The sequence below is a fragment of the Zingiber officinale genome, chromosome 7B (genome assembly GCF_018446385.1).
Source record: "Zingiber officinale cultivar Zhangliang chromosome 7B, Zo_v1.1, whole genome shotgun sequence".
Lineage (NCBI taxonomy): Eukaryota > Viridiplantae > Streptophyta > Magnoliopsida > Zingiberales > Zingiberaceae > Zingiber > Zingiber officinale.
Genome location: NC_055999.1, coordinates 96,427,634 through 96,449,485, shown reverse-complemented (window position 1 = coordinate 96,449,485; position 21,852 = coordinate 96,427,634). Strand labels below are relative to the sequence as shown.

Sequence of the window (21,852 nt, the reverse complement as noted above, 5' to 3'; positions counted from 1 at the left end):
GGTTAAGGAGAACCTAGGTAGGAATCCCAAGTCAACTAGACGCATGCCTAGGAATGCCTCAAAGAAAAATGACAAATCAAAAATTGAGGTACTAGAGAAGGAGAATCAAGTCTTGAGGTCAAGACTTGATACTTTGGAAAATGCTCTTAAGAACTTGGAGAAGTCATCTCTAGGGTTTAAGGGTCAAAAACCAATGTCCAAGGACAAAAAGGGTTTGGGTCACAAACTTAAGTCCCAAGTGGTCAAGCCCACTTATCATAATGTTCCATTCGATTATGGAACAAAACCTAGGGCTAGGAAGACCACTACCAAGGTCACAAGGGGAGTCGCCCCTATAGTTGACCTTGATGAGACCAAAATGACCAAGGCTTCAAAGCCTAAGAGGGTCATTAGGAGGGTTGCTAGGGAAGTTATCCCTAGTGAATATTTAGTGAACCCAATGAGCTCTAATAGGTATTGGGTTCCTAGGAGCATCTTCTCTACCCCATAGATGGGTTAGAGAGTGTCAACTCCAATTAGAATGGTAGTTAACCCAACTTTGAGGAAATTGACACTCAAGGAGCATTTTCAAGGTTTTGATAACCTTTGAAAATGAAAAAGAATTATTATTTACTCCTTAAAGAGTAAATTGTGCCATATTTGAAAAATATCGATTTCAATCTTATTTGGCACAATTTAAGAAAACCTAGAGAAATACCATAATTGGGATTTTGGTTTTCTCTTAGGGATATATGGGCAATCTAGGGTTAGATTTTAAGTTAGCAAAGTGGTAAGGATACTTAGATAGGTAATCTAGGTATATTTATCTATGCTAAATCTTGCCATGATTGTTTGCCCTCACATGTCATGACATCATATTTAGTCTTATTATCATTTGAAATGTCATGATAATACTTAGGCTAGTTTATATGTCATGTGTTAGTTGAGTTTCAAACTTTATGCCATGACATCATGACATTGGCACATGTTCTCATTTATGATACCATTTTATGCCATGTCATCATCTCTTGCATTAATAATCAATTGAATTGATTTAAGGATGAAAAACACATTTTGATATTGAGATCAAATTTGTGTTTAGAAAATGCATGAGACCTTAGCCTAAGATACCTAAACCCATATCTCACATCAAAATTGACATGGATGTGCTTGATACACTCTAGATGTATGTGAGATATTAGGATCATGAATTAGGATCAAGGTGCATAGCTCTTGTACCTAGATGAGCCTAATTCAAGATATGGGGGATCATAGGGAAAGCTTGTGTACAAGTCATGTACATATAGCCCTAAGATTGTGGTCCCAAATTAAAGGGTTTGAAATCATTTCAAAATTGTTTTGAAAAACCTTGATGAAGCTTTCCTAGTGATAGCATTCATCATTGAACATTGTGATACAAAGTTGACTTAACTTTGAACTATTTCAAAGTTTTTGAATTTTGTATCAAGATTTGAAAATGGAAGTTATTCTCATAGAAAACTATTTTTCCATGATAGTATATGTTATGAGGAATGTATCCTCAAAATTTCACATTTTTTCGAATTTTCTGGAATTTTTAGGAGTTTCTGAATTAAGGGAAATCAAATCTCTGATTTCAGTGTGGATCGGTCACCGGACCGATCCAGGAGTTCTGATCGGTCCGGTGACCGATCGGGCGTGCAAATGCGATCGGTGAGCGTGGATCGGTCCGGGACCGATCCAGGGATTCGATCGGTTTGGGACCGATCGATGCGTGCGGTTTCGATTTTTCATTGTTGGTCTGAAATTTCATTTGGAAGTTGGGTTTTATGGATTTCTAAGGTTTGGAACTCTCAAAGACATTGTTGGTGCAATGGTCAAGGGGGAGTTGACCTCTAGGGGGAGTTTTACCTAATTGTCAAGGGGAGTTGACTTTTAGGGGGAGTTTTTTACTCCAAAAGACTCTTAAGGATTAGTGATATGGGATTATCACTAAGTTGATTGTTGGGTTTAGTATCAAGGGGGAAATTAAGAGTTTCAAATGAAAGGTATGAGACTTTCATTAGGAAGAAACTCTTGACCTTGATACCCTCCTTGTTCTTTTTGATGTGTGTCAAAAAGGGGAGAGTGTTCATTGGAGAATTATTGGAGAACCCAAGTTAGGTTATCGGGTTAACCTAAGCTAGGGAAAGAATGTCAAGGAATGTTCAAGGAAGAACATTGGAATTCTTTTTGATGTATGTCAAAAAGGGGGAGAATTATTGGAGAACCCAAGTTAGGTTATCGGGTTAACCTAAGGGGAGAATGTCCAGAGAATGTTCAAGGAAAGAACATTGGACATTGGAAGATGATTGAAAACCTAAGTTAGGTTATCGGGTTAACCTAACTTGATTATGGTTTTGTCAAACATCAAAAAGGGGGAGATTGTTGGTGCAACCTTAGGTCAAGGTTGACCTGGTTGACCTGACTCGAGTTGACCTGACTCGAGTTATATTTTGATGTTTGACTTAGGAAGATTGTTGGTGCAACCTTAGGTCAAGGTTGACCTAGTTGAGTTGTATTTTGATGTTTAACACTCGTGGAAGAGTTGTATTCTTGATATGGGACAAGAATAGATGTTTGGGAGAGTATTGGTGCAACCGTAGGTCAAGGTTGACCTGGTTGACCTGATTCGGGAAAAAGTCCAAGTATGGAGACTTGGCGGGAAAAGCAAGCAGGAGCTTGGCACTAGAAAAGTCAAGTATGGAGACTTGGCACGGAAGAGTCGGCATTCGAAAAGTCCAAGTATGGAGACTTGGTGCGGAAAAGTCCAAGCAGGAGCTTGGCACGAGGAAAGTCCTAACGGGATGTTAGGCGGTTGGAAAGTCACAGTGAGTGAAGCCGGGCAAGGAAGTCCTAACTGGGATGTTAGGCGGTGTGGAAAGTCCGGTGAGTGAAACCAGGCGGTGGGAAAGTCCTAACGGGATGTTAGGCGGTGGGAAAGTCCTGCGGGATGTTAGGCGGTTGGAAAGTCTGGTGAGTGAAACCGGGCAAGGAAAATCAGATGGATCGGGGATGATCGGACTTACGGTGTTGAAAAGTCTAAGTGGGTCAAAGGGATTGGCCGGACACTTAGCGGGGAGTGCTAGCGGCGAGGGTGGCCGGATGCTAGGCATGATGTACCAACAGTCAAGGTTGACCGGATGTTGGTGTGGAAGCCTTAGGTTTAGGGCTGAAAAGTTTCGGTCTGCCGACCGATCCAATGATACATGGCTCATCTGATCGGTCTGTGCAGATCGATCCAATGATACTGTGGTTATCCGATCGGTCTTGAGACCGATCAGGAGAGATCGATGGGCGCGGAGAGATCGGTCCGTAGGCCGATCAGAGTCTGATACTGATCGCTTCCGATCCGTTTCTGATCGGTCCATGGACCGATCGAGGACGAAACAACATAGGCTTCTTTCCGGTTGGTCTGCGACCGATCAGGATGTTACTGATCGGTCCACGCACCGATCGGGCTTCGATCGCGACACCGATCGGTCCGCAGGCCGATCGAGGTTCTAGCTGCCATAGCGGCTAGTTTCTTCACTGTTTCTTCTTCGCGGTATAAAGGTGAGAGCTTCTCAGGATACTTCTTCTTCTACTTCTCCCGCTTCTAGCTTGCTGCTGCTTGCGATCCGAGCTTTGTTGAGCTCTCCCAGTAAGCTTCGAGTCGACGGTCAGCTGCTGCTGTTGTCCGAGAAGTTGTTGCTTCACAGGCAGTCGACGAGAAGGCGAGTTAGTGTTTATACATTGTTCTTGTCTTTCTACTTGTATTCCTTGTATTCTAGTCTGCTGTTGCAAACGTTTGTGGCGAGGTTTCTCCACCCACAAGGAGTATATTGTGTTAGCCGGTTTTCCGGGGGCTCATCCACCGACGGATTGATAGGGCTCGTCCACCTCACGGACACGCCGAGGAGTAGGAGTTCATCTCCGAACCTCGTTACATCCTTGCGTTTGAGGTTTGCTTTCTTCTTCTTAGTTTCTTCCTTGTATTTCCGCTGCAACTAACCTAATCGTAGGAAGAAACGAGAAAGATTGGGGTCGGCTATTCACACCCCCCCTCTCTAGCCGTACGAAGGATCCTAACACTCATCCATAATTTTTAGCTAATATGTTGAGTGTGGTGATTTTTTTAACATGAATTAGGTCATATTCATGTTAAAAAATTATCACACTCAATATGTTAGGTTAAAATTATGGATGAGGATATATTTATGATCAGGAGAAAATTAGAAACCCATAGAAACTTGTTTCATGAAATTCTGACATGTCTAGGTCAATATTTAGAACTTATGACTGATTTTTCTTTTATTTTCTTATTTTTTGGGATCTGGGACGAATCTTAGATTCGTCGCAGAATCTGGGACGAATTCAAGATTCGTCCCAGAAGTAAAAAAATAAATAAATAAAGAAAAATGAATCGAAGGCCCAAAATATGGACCTAGAGATGTTAGAATTTCATGAAATATGTTTCTATGGATTCCTAATTTTCTCCTGATCATAAATATATCCTCATCCATAATTTTAACCTAACATATTGAGTGTGGTATTTTTTAACATGAATTTGACCTAATTCATGTTAAAAAATAACCACACTCAATATGTTAGGTTAAAATTATGGATGAAGATATATTTATGATTAGGAGAAAATTAGAAACTTATAGAAACTTGTTTCATGAAATTCTGACATCTTTAGGTTCATATTTAGGACTACCGATTGTTTTTCTTTTATTTTCTTATTTTTTGAAATCTAGGATGAATCAACAGATTCATCGCTAAATCTGGGACGAATCTAAGGATTTGTCACAAAATCTGGGATGAATCAAGGAATCATCCCAGAAGTAAAAAAATAAACAAAGAAAGAAAAATAAATTGAATGCCCTAAATATAGACCTAGAGATGTCAGAATTTCAGGTTCTTTGGGTTCCTAATTTTCTCCAGATCATAAATATATACTCATCCATAATTTTAACCTAATATATTGAGTGTGGTGATTTTTTTAACACGAATATGACCTAATTCATGTTAAAAAAATCACCACACTCAATATGTTAGGTTAAAATTATAAATGAGGACATATTTATGATCATGAGAAAATTAGAAATTTGTAAAAACTTGTTTCATGAAATTTCGACATCTCTAGGTATATATTTAGGGCTTCCGATTGATTTTTCTTTTATTTTCTTATTTTTTGAAATCTGGGATGAATCTTGGATTCGTCCTAGATTTGGCGACAAATCAAAGATTCATCCTAGATTTCAAAAAATAAGAAAATAAAATAAAAATCAATAGGAAGCCCTAAATATAAACTTAGAGATGTCGGAATTTCGTCAAAAAAGTTTTTATAGATTTTTAATTTTCTCCTAATCATAAATATGTCCTCATCTATAATTTTAACCTAACATATTGAGTGTAGTGATTTTTTAATATAAATTATGTCATATTCATGTTAAAAAATTACCACACTCAATATGTTAGGTTAAAATAATGGATGAGTATATATTTATGATCAGGAGAAATTAGGAACCCATAGAAACTTGTTTCATGAAATTTCGACATCTCTAGGTCCAGATTTAGGGCTACCGATTGATTTTTCTTTTCTTTTTTTCTTTTTTAAAATCTGGGACGAATCTTGGATTCGTCCTACATTTGGGGATGAATCCACAGATTCATCCCTAAATCTGGAATGAATCCAGGGATTCATCCCAAAATCTGGGGTGAATCCAAGATTCGTCCCAGAAGTAAAAAAATAAATAAAAAAAAGAAAAATGAATCGGAGGCCCTAAATATGGACCTAGAGATGTTAGAATTTCATGAAACAAGTTTCTATGAGTTCTTAATTTTATTCTGATCATAAATATGTGTTCATCCATAATTTTAACCTAACATATTGAGTATGGTGATTTTTTAACATGAATATGACCTAATTAATGTTACAAAATCACCACAGTCAATATGTTAGGTTAAAATTCTGGATGAGGAGATATTTATAATTAGGAGAAAAATATGAACCCATAAAAACTTGTTTCATGAAATTTCGGCATCTCTAGGTCGATATTTACTGAAACATATATAGTTTACTATTAATTAAGTATGTCAATGTTTAGCGCATGTTTGGATATCTATCTAAAACTTAAAATATGGAGCTAGAGATGTCAGAATTTCATGAAACAAGTTTTTATGGATTTCTAGTTTTCTCCTGATCATAAATATGTCCTCATCCATAATTTTAACCTAACATATTGAGTGTGGTGATTTTTTTAACATGAATTAGGTTATATTCATGTTAAAAAATCACCACACTCAATATGTTAGGTTAAAATTATGGATGAGAACATATTTATGATCAGGAGAAAATTAAAAATCCATAAAAACTTATTTCATGATATTTCGACATCTCTAGGTCTATATTTATGGCTTCCGATTGATTTTTATTTTATTTTCTTATTTTTTGAAATCTGGGACGAATCTTGGATTCGTCCTAGATTTGGCGACGAATCCATAGATTTGTCCTAGATTTGACGAAGAATCCCAGATTTGGTGACGAATCCCTAGATTCATCCCAGATTTCAAAAAATAATAAAATAAAATAAAAATCAATCGGAAGCCCTAAATATAGACTTAGAGATTTTGGAGTTTCATAAAACACGTTTTTACAGATTTTTAATTTTCTCCTGATCGTAAATATGTCCTCATCAATAATTTTAACCAAACATATTGAGTGTGGTGATTTTTTTAACATGAATATGACCTAATTCATGTTAAAAAAATCACCACACTCAATATGTTAGGTTAAAATAATGGATTATTATATATTTATGATTAGGAGAAAATTATGAACTTAAAGAAACTTGTTTTATGAAATTCCGACATTTCTAGGTCCATATTTAGGGCTACCGATTGATTTTTTTTTCTTTTATTTTCTTATTTTTTGAAATCTGGAACGAATCCAGGATTCATCCCAAAATCTAGGAACGAATATGATTCGTCCCAGAAGTAAAAAAATAAAAAATAAATAAATCAAAGGTCTTAAATATAGACGTAGAGATGTCAGAATTTCATGAAACAAGTTTATGTGAGCTCATATTTTTCTTCTGATCATAAATATGTCCTCATCTAGAATTTTAACCTAATATATTGATTGTGGTGATTTTTTTAACATGAATTAGGTCATATTCATGTTAAAAAATCACCACACTCAATATGTTAAGTTAAAATTATGGATGAGCACATATTTATGATTAAGATAAAAATTAAAAATACATAGAAACTTGTTTCGTGAAATTCTGACATATCTATGTTGATTTTAAGAGCTTCCGATTGATTTTTTTTTTGTTTTCTTATTTTATGAAATCTAGGACAAATCTTGAATTTGTCCCACATTTAGGGACGAATTCACATATTTGTCGCCAAAAATAGGGACAAAAATGGCACGAAATATTTTTGTTGCTAAAAAACCCTAAGACTCACCCAAAATCTCTCGTTCCTACCCCATCCAGATCCCCTTTTCAAAAGTCTCTCATTCCTTTGCCACATCCGGAACTTGTTCTTCTCTCGGTAGTGGCAGCGATCTCCGGCGATTTCACCCGCGACGCAGTGTCTTGGTAAGTCCCTCTCTTCTCTTTTCTCTCCCCTCTCCCCTCTCCCCTCTTCCCTCTTCATCTGTGGCCACGGTTGGCCTGCGACAGGTCGTGCGTGGCCTCGCGTGGCCTCTCGTGGTCGTGCCTGGCCTCGCGTGGCCTTGCGTGGCCACGCGTGTCCTCGCCTGGCCGTGCATGGCAACGCCTGGCCGTGCGTGCCAACGCGTGGCCGGGCTTGGTCGTGCGTGGTCGCGCCTAGCCTTAGTCGAGTGGCCGGGAGTGGCTGCGGCCAACCCTGGTGCCCGTGTGCTGCATGCCCCCGATGCCCGTGTGCTGCGCTCGGTGGCCCCGACTATCCCCAGTGGCAGACCGGTGGTCGTGGCTGCCCCAGGGGCAATACCGATGGTTGCAACTATCTCCGGGGGCTGTGGTTGCCGCCGATGGCTGCAACTTCCCCCGATGGCCCGACTGCCGCTGTGGCCGCGACTGTAGATGTCTATTTTAATTATTATATTAACTAATTTTATTTTTGTTTTATTATCGTAAGGTATTGACTACATTTGTAATGTTGTTTTTTGCAGTCTCAATTTGCCGTAAGCTCGGTGTAGTTGGAGACACTCATATTTGTGATTTATTATCGTAAGGTGCATTCTGATTAGTTGTAATAGATCTAATATTTTTATTTTCTTGTAGATCTTCCCCAAATGAACTTGTTGAAAATTATAACTACTATATTATTAGCTAGAATTCTAAATTATGATTAGAGTTTTATTCGCAGCAAAGTAACCATGAGCACTAAATGCAAGTCTAGTATCACCTAATTGATCTTGACTATTTTGTATTTTCATCATTTAAGATATTTTTATATGATAAGAATTTTAAGAAGGCATCCATTCTTTCCATGTCAGATTAAACCTAATAGGATTTTTGTAGCTATAGTTTGATGTAGTGAAATATGTTGTATCATATTTAGGATATTTGTAGTTATAATTTGATGTAGTGAAATATGTTGTATCATATTTAGAATACTTGTAGTTATAATTTTATGTGGTGAAATACGTAGATATCATATTGAGGTAATTTGTTGTTACAATTGAACGTGGTGAAATAAGTTGTAACATATTTAGGATATTTGTAGCTAGTGGAGAGGAAGGTGGAGAGGAAGGTGTTGAATTGCAGGACTTGCAAGCATGACTTGTAGCCCGGTCTGTGTCCAGACCTATTTACTGTTCACTGCTATCCATGACTTGTACGTCTTGACCTGTACGCCAGGTCTATTTCCCGACCTGCTTCTGTTTGCTATTATCCAGGGCCTGTACGTCCCGACCTACACGCCCGGTCTGTGTCCAGATCTATTTACTGTTTACTGCTATCCATGGCTTGTACGTCCCGACCTGCACGCCCTGCCTGTGTACATGCCTGTTTACTATTTACTGCTTTCCATGGGTTGTACGTCCCGACCTGCATGCCCTGCCTGTTTATTCTACGCCCAGAGCCTTCTTTCCTTTACCTTTACTTGGCTTATGGGCTCAGTCCTCAACCATACCTGACCTGTGGGCCCTGTCCCTGACCGCTATCAGGGTTGTCCCTTGTCCAACTTGTACTCCCCTCCTTTGACCGTCCCACCAGCTGAGACTTGGACCCTGACCCTGTAAACTTGACTTCTGACCAGCCACGAAGGCTAGACTTCTGACCGCCACGTACACTTGACTTCTGACCTCCACATAAGCCTGACTTCTAACCTCCACGTACACTTGACTTATGACCTCCATGTACGCTTGACTTTTGACCAGTCAGGGAGGCTTGACTTTTGACCATTCTGTGATCTTGACTCCTAACCATATCCTCTTACTGACCCCACGAACATGCACCGTATCAGCGACGAAGATACTATTTGTCGCTAATTTCATCCCTAAATTCGTTGCCAAGTTGACAACAAAAAATTTGAGATAAAAATTTTTTCGTCGCAAATTTTATTCTCTATATATATATATATATTTGGGACGAAATCTGCGATGAATATTATTTTTGTTGCAAAATTTACAACAAATGATAACAAAAATTTTGAAACAAAAATTTTTTTATCACAAATTTCATCCCAAATATATATATATATATTTATTTATTTATTTATTTTTCTTTTGTTGGCATCTCAAAGTTGTAACTATATATATATATTTATTTCTCTTTTGTTGGCATCTCAAAGTTGTAACTATATATATATATTTATTTCTCTTTTGTTGGCATCTCAAAGTTGTAACTTGCAAGCAAACTGAGCAACTTTTCACTTCTTCCTCACAACAAATGCACTAGCACTAATTTATCAGCCGAACTCTGTCTCTATCATCTCGCTCACAGAGTCAAGAGCTAGAAAATGACTCTCGAGTAAATTATTCCCGAAATATCATCAAGCCATATTGCACTGTCCATCTCACGCCATGCAGTTCAGCAGCAGCTTTCCTTGAATCTCTTCTTGCTTCCTCACCGTGCCAAAGCAGGGCAGGGGTCGACGAGAAATTAACTGAACTAAAAATTATATTGTTCATCCAAAGAATTTGCAGAACTTGCTGAATTAACGAGGACTTGGGCAACATAATTAATCCACTTTTCTACAACTTTAAAGGAGATGAAGAGTACAGGCACAGAACATGGCAGCCGTACTAGCTAATGCACTAGGAATTCCTATCAGTGTGTGGAGTGAAATGATTTAGCAGAGTTTAGAGAGATTGATTAATCTAAAGGGTAGATTATGGCCTTAATAATAGCAATAATTGACAGATTAGACATGTACTTAATTAATTAAACACCGTAAAAGTTTGCCCACTCCACCATGTACTTGTTGAAATCATGCTCCTGCTGGTGCGCGTACATGAAGTCGCCTTCTCCTCCTTCCAAGCCGAGCTCTCCGACGACCGAGAAGGATGAGCTCGGGCTGCTGCTGCCGCCGCCTGCGGCGGTGACGTTGCTGAGGCCGGAAGCTCCTCCGTTGATCCCCAACGACAGCTTCCTTTTCTCCTCCTTCGCCTCAAAAAGCTGCTCCCTCAAATTTAACACCTGCCCCAATTGATGCCTATGTTAACTTTGTCGAAGTCAAAAACTTTAAAAACTTCTCTAATAATTCAGTACTTGGGATTCAAGGAGGCATTTTTGGAGGACGACGGCGTCGTGGGCGGACTTGAGCTCGGCGTAGGCCTCCTCCACCTGCTTGTTCTTGTGGCGCGCGCGGCGGTTCTGGAACCAGACGGCGACCTGCTTGGGGTCGAGGCCGAGCTCGGCGGCGAGGTGCACCTTCCGCCCCGACTCCAGCTTCCTCTCCTTCTGGAAGCTCATCTCTAAAAACTTCACCTGCGCATCGCTCAGCCGCCTCTTCTTCGCCTCATCATTCTCCGATGATCTCTTCCTCCGCGGCCGCCGCCTCCTCCTGCTCCCCTCCCCCACCGTCGACGCTGAACGAGAACAATACACAAACTCATACTCAACCATCTCTCTTAATTCTCTTTCCAATGCAAGTAGAGAACATCCTAAGTAATTAATAATTAACTACCTGCAGGAGTTTGAGAGCAGAGTTCGGACAACGAAGAGAACCGCCTCTGTTCTTCCATTGACTATCAAAACGCTTCGCCAAGTAAATAAAAAGCAAGAAAGATACTATAATCTGGCTTATATTCGACACATCACCCTACCTCTGTCTCTGCCTCTACCTCTACCTCGATCGAATAATTAACAGACGAAGAAGGAAGAAGCAAGAAGGAAGTAGGAAAGGTAGAAGGCGGAGCCGGAGGAAGTAGCAGCACTATACCAGCACGCCATGATTAAAGTCTCGAGGCATATTTATAAATGGCTGATGGATAAAGAATCCCTTCAAAATTATATATTTTCCGCCTCACTTTATTCAAGCCTAGCTACTTCTCATCCTTTACAAAATCAACATCGAAGGATAATGACTTTTCAATTATCCTTGAAAACTTTTTTTTACAATACTTTTAACACAGTTGACTGTCTCGTCGCGCACTTTTAATACAGGGAAATGACGCCGATTGTAAACCAGAAGGCGGCAGAAGCTGGAAATTTGAACGCCGTCGTCCCTGTTCACGAGTCGTTTGACTCGTGCGTATACTTGGGATAGGGAGGGAGGAGTCAATGAGCGAGGCAGGTAGGCACATGGTGCGCACCCACGCGAGGGAGGGGCTTCCTGGCGCTAACACGCGTCGCTGACAGGGACGTCGCCCCGAGGGAGGGCACCCTCTAACCTGCCGTCCTGACCTTGGGCACTAAGGAACAGGTGTCAGCTCCTCATGTGCCTGTGCCCGCTCGCTGCGGCCCCAAGAGATAAGCTCGCTGTTTCAGTTGCACGCACAGACGGTGGTAGCTTTTGTTGCTTTACTGCTCCTGCTGATTACTGGAATCACTCATCTCGTACCGCCTCGGTTACCTGTTGACGTCGAACTCTGCGCGGGCGAGTGAGACGGAACATGGCTGCATCCATTGAATGGGAATTAGAGAACGGAAAGTTTGGCGGTGCCCGTCGCCATGGGCGGAAGCTGCCTTTCCTGATATCTCGAGCGGTCCTTATACATCGGATCCAGTCTTTCATTCAAATCTAATTCTAAAACATATAATTTGAAAGCTTTAACATTTTTCCTATCCTTAACATAAACGGCGAAAGAATTTTGAGGTGTTTGGTGTGGCCACCAGCTCATATTCTGGCCTATGTGCATGCCAACCAGGCCATCGACACTTTTGTGCAGCAGTACCATCGCCATCTTCTTTCTCTGAGTCAGGCGGTCACATTGTGGGAGTAACTGAGATGATCTCCACGAGCACGCACACATTCACGGCGGATGCATTGTATCTGGAAACCGGACACAGAAGAGCAGATTGAATGAACTCTCTAAAATTGGGTGCCTCCGCTGGGAGCTTTTGCTTCGCCGCTGCTTGCTTTGTGTGACGAGGGAAAGGAAAGTGAGCAGCTTTCGGGTGCCTGTCTCCCCTTCCGATCTCGGGAATAAACACGAGATGAACGAGCCACGCGTCGCACGCCAATTAATTCATTACTTGTCAGATACTTTATCGAAAAAGAAATCTATTTTTATATTTGTATTTATATTTATATTTATATTTAGACAAAAAATTAAAAGGGCTTAGTCCTATCACATGCCTAATTAATCCTCTTCAATACCTAAGTGATTAAAGTCATTAAACAAATAATTAACAGAGTTACAGACAAAATTGTTTGTCAAAGGGGTTCCTACTTTAATTAGTTTAATTAAGGAGTAGCGTGTTGTCAAACTTTAGACGTCTACGTCACTACTGTTAACGTAAAGTAATTAAGCGTGCGGATTATTTTGAGCGAAAGCAATCTCATGATTGATGGAGAATTCCTCGACATTTGTGACTTTTGTTACCCGTTTTTCAATGGAGTAGCTAGACATGATCCATGTAATATCCAGTTAAGGGTCAATGACAGATGCGATTAAGAACAGTAGGGGTGGCCAATTCTGTCTTCCACAAAAGACTGATTAAGACTTCCATCACTTCACTATCAATTTAAGTAATTTTAGTTAAATGATTAGAATGGTTATGAGTGTGAATAAGGATAAGAATAAAAATAAAATTTATTTAATTATATGAATTTAATTGATTTTTATAAATATAAAAATCATCTCTAAATTATATTCTTAAATTCATAATTTAAACACTATCTTTTATTATCATTTCAATTTTTTATTTTTAAATTCATCAATCAAATATCCCCTTAATTCACGTAGTTACATGGCCAAATCCCGAGCATCATACAATTCTGACCACTCACATATGCAAGGCCCAATTACAAAGATTCGCATCCTCTTGCTTAGGGCTCAAGCTGGCCAAACCCATTCTTTGGCCTGGTCCATATATCTTGGCTTTTGGACTATCTCAACTCTTGAACTATAGCTGACCGTACCAAAAGATGAAATCCTCTCTTGTTTTTTCTATCTCAAGAACAGATGGGATTGAAATTGTTTGAAACTTCAATCAATATTTTTGTTACAGTAGTGCTCATCTTTAATGATTCCAGTGAAGAAGTGAACAGAAGATATTGTTGGATAATCTATCAATGATTTTTAGTGAATTAGCCAAATTTAAATATACTAAATTAAATTCAATTTATATGTTAAAATAACCTGAGCTGATAATCTTAGGCTGCCAACAGAGCTAGTTTCTACCAAGTGCTGAATACTGACTGCAGAGCGGTCGAGTGGGTAGAGCGGATCGTGAGGCAAAACAACCAAGTGGAAGAACAACCAAGTGGTAGAGTGACCGAGCGGACAAATCAGCCAAGTGAGCAGATCGACCGAGTCATAGATCAGACCGACCAAGTGATTGACCAGGCAGAGCAGCCGTCCGGTAGTACAGTCAAGCGAGCAAAGCAGGATGAGTGGTTGACTGGGCAAATCAGCCTAACAGTAGAAGACAGGGCGGCTTAAAGACATAGAAGCCTAAAGGCATAGTAGCCCAAGTGATAGAGCGGGTCGAGCGGTCAAAGTGATCGAGCGATCAAAGTGGACAAACGGGTGAAGAGGTCGAACATCTGAAGCGGTCGAACGAGCGAAGAGACCAAGTGGGCAAAGTGACTGAGGCCCGTGAAGGACGCAATTTCCTTGAAATAGATTCACCCAACCTTTGGCTGTCTTCGAGGTTTTCTCGGGTCATTTATTTCCCAGAATACAACAATTAATCGTGATGCACACCAAGCACTGGTGGTCACGACGAACTGAGAGGTACTCGACTACTATCACGAGTACTTCTCCGAACAAGAGATGCACGACAGAAGAGGAGGGGAAATGTAGGTAGAGAGTTTTTGCTTTTTCTTGTATGTGTGTCTTTTGCTTGTGATCGCAGTCTCCTTATATAGGAGTTCTGCCCAATGGGCCCCGACCGGTTTGGCATTCAGGGCGAGCAGGTCGTGCTCGCATACGAGTCAATTTAGTTTAGTGCAATCCAAACCCTACATTTGCACCCCCTGTGCACCAATGCATTTGTTCACAACATCAATACATGTGAATCAATATAAACTAACTAATATGCCTTGAAACTCCTAATGTAGGACTAAATTCTCATTCACAATGTAGCTTCTTTCCTCTTCCATATCTTCTCCATTCACCTATATCCAACATCCCCCCACATGAATGGAGATAAGGTATGTGATAGCATTCAATAGTTGAGTTCAGTATAGGACAAGTAGGTTTAACGCTTTGAACCTTCCCTTGTGAAGATATATTTACTTACTGGTTGACAGTAGACACGATATCCTTGAACTATTCTGTTGTTTGTGTAAGCATTGTCATATCTCACCCAAGACTTTCCTTGATATAACTCAGTTCTCATGAGTGTGTTCGTTCTTGGCCATGAACATATCCGGTTCTATGAGAAGTTCTAAGAATTGTATTTCCAATTCTTTTCGAAGAGACCTCACTTCTTTCTCACATAAGTGATCACTTACGAGTATTCCATATTACTCTTTTGGATCACTAAAAGTTGGGTATTCAACCTCCATCCTTCACTGATCCATTGGGTCATTCCCCATAGTGAGTAATTTTGTCGGTACAATTCGGTTATCCCTTTGAATCTAGTTCTTGGGATCTCTAGTCTGCATAAGTTGAGTTTTCTTTGCACCAACATTTTCTATCGGCATCAAACTTATCCCATGCAATCAACTTGCAACTAACTTTTTGTTTAACCCTTTGGTTAACGAATCTGCTAGATTATCCTTTAACTTCACATAGTTAAGAGTGATAACTCCTGTTGAAAGTAGTTATCTAATGGTATATGTCTACAATGTATATGTCTAGACTTACCAATATATAAATGACTTTGTGTCCGACCAATTGCTGATAGACTATCGTAATGTATGCAAATTACCAACACCAGTTTCGACCATCTTGGAATATATTCTAAGAATTATTATAGTCATTCAGTTCACCATATTTGTCAAGAGCCATAAACTCATATTCCATCATGGATCTGATTATTGTTGTTTGTTTAGAAGATTTCCAAGAAATGGTTGTGCCTCCTAGAGTGAATGCATATCTAATCATAAACTTGGAATCTTTTATGTCAGATATCCAACTCGCATCACCGTATCCTTCAATCATAGTAGGATATCTCGTATATGTTGGTCCCTTTGGAGGCCGGCAAGAGGGGAGGAGTGAATTGCCCTGAAAAATTAATTCTAACCTTTCTCAGATTTTCAACTAATTAAGAAACACTTGTAATAATAAAAAGAAGAGACTAATTAAAGAAATCAGACACAAAGGGTTTATTTGATTTGTAATCAGAGGATTGCTAATCCAAGGAAAGGATAGCGCACTATCTGATGATCTCCTCTGGGCGGAGTAGCTGTTCGGACCTTGACGTTCGCTAGAGGGGGGGTGAATAGCGTCTCACCCAAATCGTCGCTTCCTACGCTTGTTAGTGCACAGTGGAAATAAAAATACTAACAAACAAAAGCAAAGCTAACCCTAGAAAACGATAAACAAGAAGCAAACCCAATGACACGTTGTTTAACGTGGTTCGGAGATGAAGCTCCTACTCCACGACTGTCCGTAAGGTGGACGATCCCGATCAGTCGGTGGATGACTCCCCAGAAAACCTCCAGCTAGCTCGTGTAGCTCCTTGTGGGTGGAGAAACCTCGCCACAAACTCTCACCAAGGGCTCTTGAGAAGCTAGGGCACTGGTAGACTACTAATAGGGGTTAACCACCTCTATTTCATCAACTTTAACCAAGCTTCCAATGCTTGATTATATAGGCCACGGGTTCAAAAATACCGCCTATCAGTCGACTGCCCTTCGTGGAAATTCGATCGTTGCAGCCCAACGGCTCGATACCAACCCTCTGTTCGCTCTCAGTCAACTACACCAGTCGACTGCATCAGTCGACTGATGAAACCACTAGTCGACTACTACAGTAATGTTACAGTGCTGCTACAGTAACGTTACAGTGCTGCTACAATACCGCTACAGTAACCCCTAATTCTAGAATTTTACCCCGAGTACATTCACTCAATACTCATTCTCGCCTGACCAACCTAGACCTAGCCTTCTAGCCTCCTCCATCAGCTTTGCGTCCCTCGGATGTCTCCCCATCCTTCACGTCTTGCCTTCTGGAGCTTCCATCGGCTTTGTCATTGTTGTCGGGTCTTCCTTTGCCAAGAGGTCGCGCCTCCGGGACTTCATCCATTGTCAAGTCACACTTGGACTTACGTTGTCAAGACTACATGCTTGGACTTACACCGCCAAGACTCATCATTGGACTTTCCTCCTTTGCCAAGATCACACCTGGACTTTCCTTGTTATACCTGTATCCTGCACACTCACAATGATATCAAATACAACAATAAACCTAACTTAAACCTTTTCCCAAACATCAAAACTTAGGGTACTCAGATTGCTCCAACAGTAGCCTCTTACAACATTGACAGCACAAAAAGAAAGAACAAAATTGAAAGCACTGGATTACAAGTTGAGTTAATAATCTGTACAAATCAGTGCTATATTTATAGCACTGTTCGGGGCACCCCGAACAGTTCCGGGCGCCCTGGGGGGGATAAAATTTTATCTCCCAACGTTCAGATCGAGTCAAACCTCGATCTGGTCAAAATCCACTTCCAGGTGCCCGGACCACTTAAGTCAACCCAGTTGACTTTTTGTGATCCGGTTCCACTGCTCCGGTTCAGCTCGTCTCGGTTCGAGTTTTCTGTTCCGGCTCCGCTAGCTTGGGTGATCTCGACCATCTGGAATAGGGTTCACCCGAACCCAAGTTCCAGTATTCTCCTCGAGCAGCCTTCCTTCTCGGTTTCTCGTCCCTCAAATGTCGCGTACGTTCTTCTCATCCACCGGTGTACTCTTCCGCGGTCACCTCGTCCCTCGGACGCACCGAGCCCGTTGGCTCTCTCCTCATGCCGTCCTTCTCGTTAGCCGCGTCTTCCGCTCGACTTCCTGTGTTCCTAAGCTCCTGCACACTTAGACACAAGGGTTAGATAAAACAGGACCTAACCTAACTTGTTTGATCACATCAAAACTCCTTAGGGTTCCAACAATCTCCTCCTTTTTGATATGAGCAACCCAAGTTAATCTAGGGTAAACATATGCAATAAAAATAATTAATTTGCAAATAAGTCCAAAAGATTTTTCAATTTAAAGAATGTATACCTCCCCCTAGACTTAACATTCTTCTCCCCCTTTGATCACATAAAAAATGGGGTTCTTTTTAACAAGTCTAAGGTAAATTCTAAAAAGAATTAAGTGTTAAAACTTTAAGTTAGAAAATTTCTAAGTAATCAAAATTTTAAGTTTAAAAGAAAATTTTCATAAGTAAAAAAAATTCTAAGGCAAATTGCAATAGAGAAAATTTTCAAAGTTTTTGAAAACATAATTTTTAAGTTTCAAAAAAAAATTCAATTTAAGTTAAATTTTTTTAAAAAAAATTCTAAGCAATAACTTAAAAATAATTTTTTATGCAATGGAAAACTTTCAAAATTTCTAAGTTAAAAACATAGAAATTTTTTTTTCTAATTTCCAAAAATAATAATTTTCTATTTTTTTTCAAACACGACTATTTTTGAAAATATTTTCTAAAACAAATTAAATAACTCTTTTAAAGCATTAAGTCATTTAAATTAATATCTTTTCAGTTAGTCAATTAAACTTTTCATTTCGATACTTGGCTTCTAGGCAATGGCGAGGCACTAGACTTTCTTGATTATTGGAGAAACAACCACTTTCTAGACAAAGCCTCATAAATAAATTACATGTTTAATTCTCTTGCTGAAAATGTCATGTCTAATTTTAATTTTTAAGTTAAACAAGTTTTTGGAACCCAATAGAGGTTTCTTCCTACAGGGTTAATCAAATATTTTCTAGGTATATAGTCTTTTGATATTTTTCTGATTTGATTTTGGTGAAACCTATAGTACCAGTTTAATCCTCTATAATTTTTAAAAGCAAAAATATTTGAACCGTTAGACTTTCTCAATCTTTCTATTTCTTCTTTTAATTTTTCATTTTCAAGTTTCAATTTATCAAAATCCTCTATTAGACATGATTTTGCCAAAATTCTTTTTGTTTCTAAAATTTCATTTTTAAATTTGGTATTTTTATTTTCTAATTTATACATGGATTTTGCCATAGCCTTAATACCAAAGTAAAGCTGATCAGGAGGTAAGAGGCATACCTCACTTACCATATCAGACTTGAAGCATGATTCTCCCCTTGCTTCCCTGCATTCATCTGACGTCCCTCCCCCTTCATCGATGCTGGGTTCTGATGTACTTTGCCCTTCATAGCTTGCCATCAGTGTTATCCCGGCATATTCTTGAATCTCGGACTCAGATGATGAACTATCGTCCCAAGTTGCTTTTAGATTCTTGTGCTTCTTGGGTATCTTGACTTTGTCCTTCTTTAATTCTGGGCAATTTTCTTTTAAGTGTCCTTTCTTTTGACACTGATAGCAACGCATCATTCTTCTATTTCTTGGATTCTTTTTATTCTGCATTTCTTTAAATTTATTAGATCTAAAAAACTTTTTAAAATTATTTACCATATATGCTTCCTAATCCTCTTCTGAATCTGACTCGGGTTCATCCTTCTTGGTTGCGTTTAGTGCGATCATCTGGCTTGATCCCTTTGTTGTCCCTGTACACCTGGTTTCATGTAATTCAAGAGTAGAGAACAATTCTTCTAAATTACTTACCTCCAGGTCTTTTGAAATATAGTAGGCGTCGACGATTAATGTCCATTCTGGAGTTCTGGGAAACACATTGAGTGTGTAGTGTATGGTGTCCCGGTTTGTTACCGTTTCACTGAGATTCTCGAGACCAGTAATCAATTCCTTTACCTTCGCGTGTAGATCGGCTACCTTCTCACCTTTTTCCAGACGGATGCTCGTCAGTCTATTCCGAAGGATATCTCTTCTTGCTAGCTTGGCTTCAGATGTTCCTTCGTGGAGTTCCAGGAACTTCTCCTAGAGTTCTTTGGCCGACGAGTAACTTTCGATACTTTTGACTTCTTGAGGAGGCAACACACTCAGCAGGTGATATTCCGCACTGTTGTTCGCTACGGAATCACTCTGCTCCTTCTTTGTCCACTGGCTCTCTTTTTTTTCTTCTTCATTCTGATTCGTCGGAGCTACAAAGCCAGACTTTATAATTAACCGAATTTCGAAATCAGTTTTTAGGAATACCTCCATACGACGCTTCCAGTGTGCGAAGTCCCCCTCAAAGTTTGGTGGAACAATGCTTGGTCTGGCCATCTCATTGCTTTGATCGGCGGTTAGTCCTCCTGAAGCGCCTTGCTCTGATACCACTTGTTGGTCCCTTTGGAGGCCGACAAGAGAGGAGGGGTGAATTGCCCTAAAAAATTAAATCTAACCTTTCTCGGATTTTCAACTAATTAAGAAACACTTATAATAATAAAAAGAAGAGACTAATTTAAGAAATCAGACACAAAGGGTTTACTTGGTTTGCAATCAGAGGATTGCTAATCCAAGGAAAGGATGACGCACTATCTGATGATCTCCTCTGGGCGAAGTAGACTCTTACAACGTTGACAACACAAAAAGAAAGAACAGAATTGAAAGCACTGGATTACAAGTTGAGTTAATAATCTATGCAAATTAGTGCTATATTTATAGCACTGTTCTGGGTGCCCCGAAGGGTTCCGGGCGCCCTGGGGGGATAAAACTTTATCTCCCAACTTTCAGATTGAGTCAAACCTTGATCTGGTCAAAATCCACTTCCGGGTACCCGAAATGGTTCCGGGCACTCAGACCGTGGAATGGATCCGGGCGCCCGGACCACTTAAGTCAACCTAGTTGACTTTTTTTGGTCCGGTTCCACTGCTCCAGTTTAGCTCATATCGGTCCGGGTCTTCTGTTCTGGCTCCGCTAGCTTAGGTGATTTCGACCATCCGGAATAGGGCTCACCTGAACCCAAGTTCCGACTTTCTCCTCGAGCAGCCTTCCTTCCCAGTTTCTCATCCCTCGAACGTCGTGTACGTTCTTCTCGTCCACCGGTACACTCTTTCGCGGTCACCTCGTCCCTCGGAAGCATCGAGCCCGTCGGCTCTCTCCCCGTGTCATCCTTCTCGTTAGCGGCGTCTTCCGCTTGACTTCCTGTGTTCCTAAGTTCCTACACACTTAGACACAAGGGTTAGACAAAACAGGACCTAACCTAACTTGTTTGATCACATCAAAACTCCTTGAGGTTCCAACAGTATAGTGCAGTCCATATTCACGAGTATATCTTAAGTACCTCAGTACTCTTGTTATCCCTTTCCAGTACTCAACATCGGGATTACTCATGTATCTACTCAGTTTACTTATTACATAGGTTAAGTCTGGTAGTGTACAACTCATCATGTATATCAGACTTCTAATCACTTGAGAGTGCTCTATCTGAGAGATACTTTCACCTTTATTTTTTGATAGATATTGACTCGTATCTATCGGTGTTCTACCAACGCAATATCACCCTTGGTAAATTTCTCAACAATCTTGTCCATATAATTGGACTGACTAAGAATAAGTCCTTCTGTTATTCTAAGAATTTTGATTTCTAGAATTACATTAACTGGGCCCATGTCTTACATATCAAATCTTGAGTTCAATATATCTTTAGTGGATTTGATTATCTTAACATTACTTCCAATGATAAGTATGTCATCTACATATAGACACAAGATGATGTAATTATTCTTTTTGGTTTTTATGTAGACATATTTATCACACTCATTAATCTCAAATCTACATTTTTTCATGGCATTATCAAATTTCTCATGCCACTACTTTAGTGTTTGTTTCAAGCTATATAATGACTTCACTAATCTACAAATCTTATTTTTCTGTCCAAGCATAGAATACCCTTCAGGTTGCTCTATATAGATTTCCTCTTTTAAATCTCCATTTAGAAAGGTTGCCTTTATATCTATCTGATGTATTTTGAGATTCCATAGAGCTTCAATAGCTAACAATGTTAGACCCCGTGGTTATTTTGATGTGATCAACCAAAGTTAGTTAGGTCTTGAGTGTTTTTGATCCCTATGTCTAAGTGTCCAGGAGCTTAGGAGCGCAAGAAGTCGAGCGGAAGATGCTGCTAGCGAGAAGGACGACACGGGAAGGGAGCCGACAGGCTCGGTGCGTCCGAAGGACGAGAGAGCTGCGGAAGAGTACACCTGTGGGCGAGAAGAACGTACGCGATGTTCGAGGGACGTAAAGCCGGGACGGAAGACTGCTCGAGGAGAAGGTCGGGAATT

The 21,852-nt window shown here is 40.0% G+C and overlaps 1 protein-coding gene across 1 annotated transcript; it reads right to left on the bottom strand.

The window, feature by feature from the left end:
- Positions 1–10,292: 10,292 nt before the first annotated feature.
- On the bottom strand, positions 10,293–12,538 carry LOC122006412 (homeobox-leucine zipper protein HOX12-like). The gene is made up of 4 exons (XM_042561908.1): positions 11,246–12,538; positions 11,107–11,167; positions 10,689–11,008; positions 10,293–10,616 (listed from the first exon to the last, which is right to left on the bottom strand). Exons 2-4 carry the CDS (start codon positions 11,162–11,164, stop codon positions 10,362–10,364), a joined length of 633 nt encoding a protein of 210 aa, XP_042417842.1. The 5' UTR covers positions 11,165–11,167; positions 11,246–12,538; the 3' UTR covers positions 10,293–10,361.
- Between the last annotated feature and the right edge of the window lie 9,314 nt (positions 12,539–21,852).

Excerpts from the sequence above, each read along its gene's own strand:
- LOC122006412 (XM_042561908.1), bottom strand. The coding sequence starts at position 11,164 with ATGGAAGAACAGAGGCGGTTCTCTTCGTTGTCCGAACTCTGCTCTCAA. Across the intron at positions 11,009-11,106 it reads CTGCTCTCAAACTCCTGCAG|CGTCGACGGTGGGGGAGGGG; the intron begins GTAGTTAATTAT and ends GTTCTCGTTCAG. Across the intron at positions 10,617-10,688 it reads AATGCCTCCTTGAATCCCAA|GTGTTAAATTTGAGGGAGCA; the intron begins GTACTGAATTAT and ends CAATTGGGGCAG.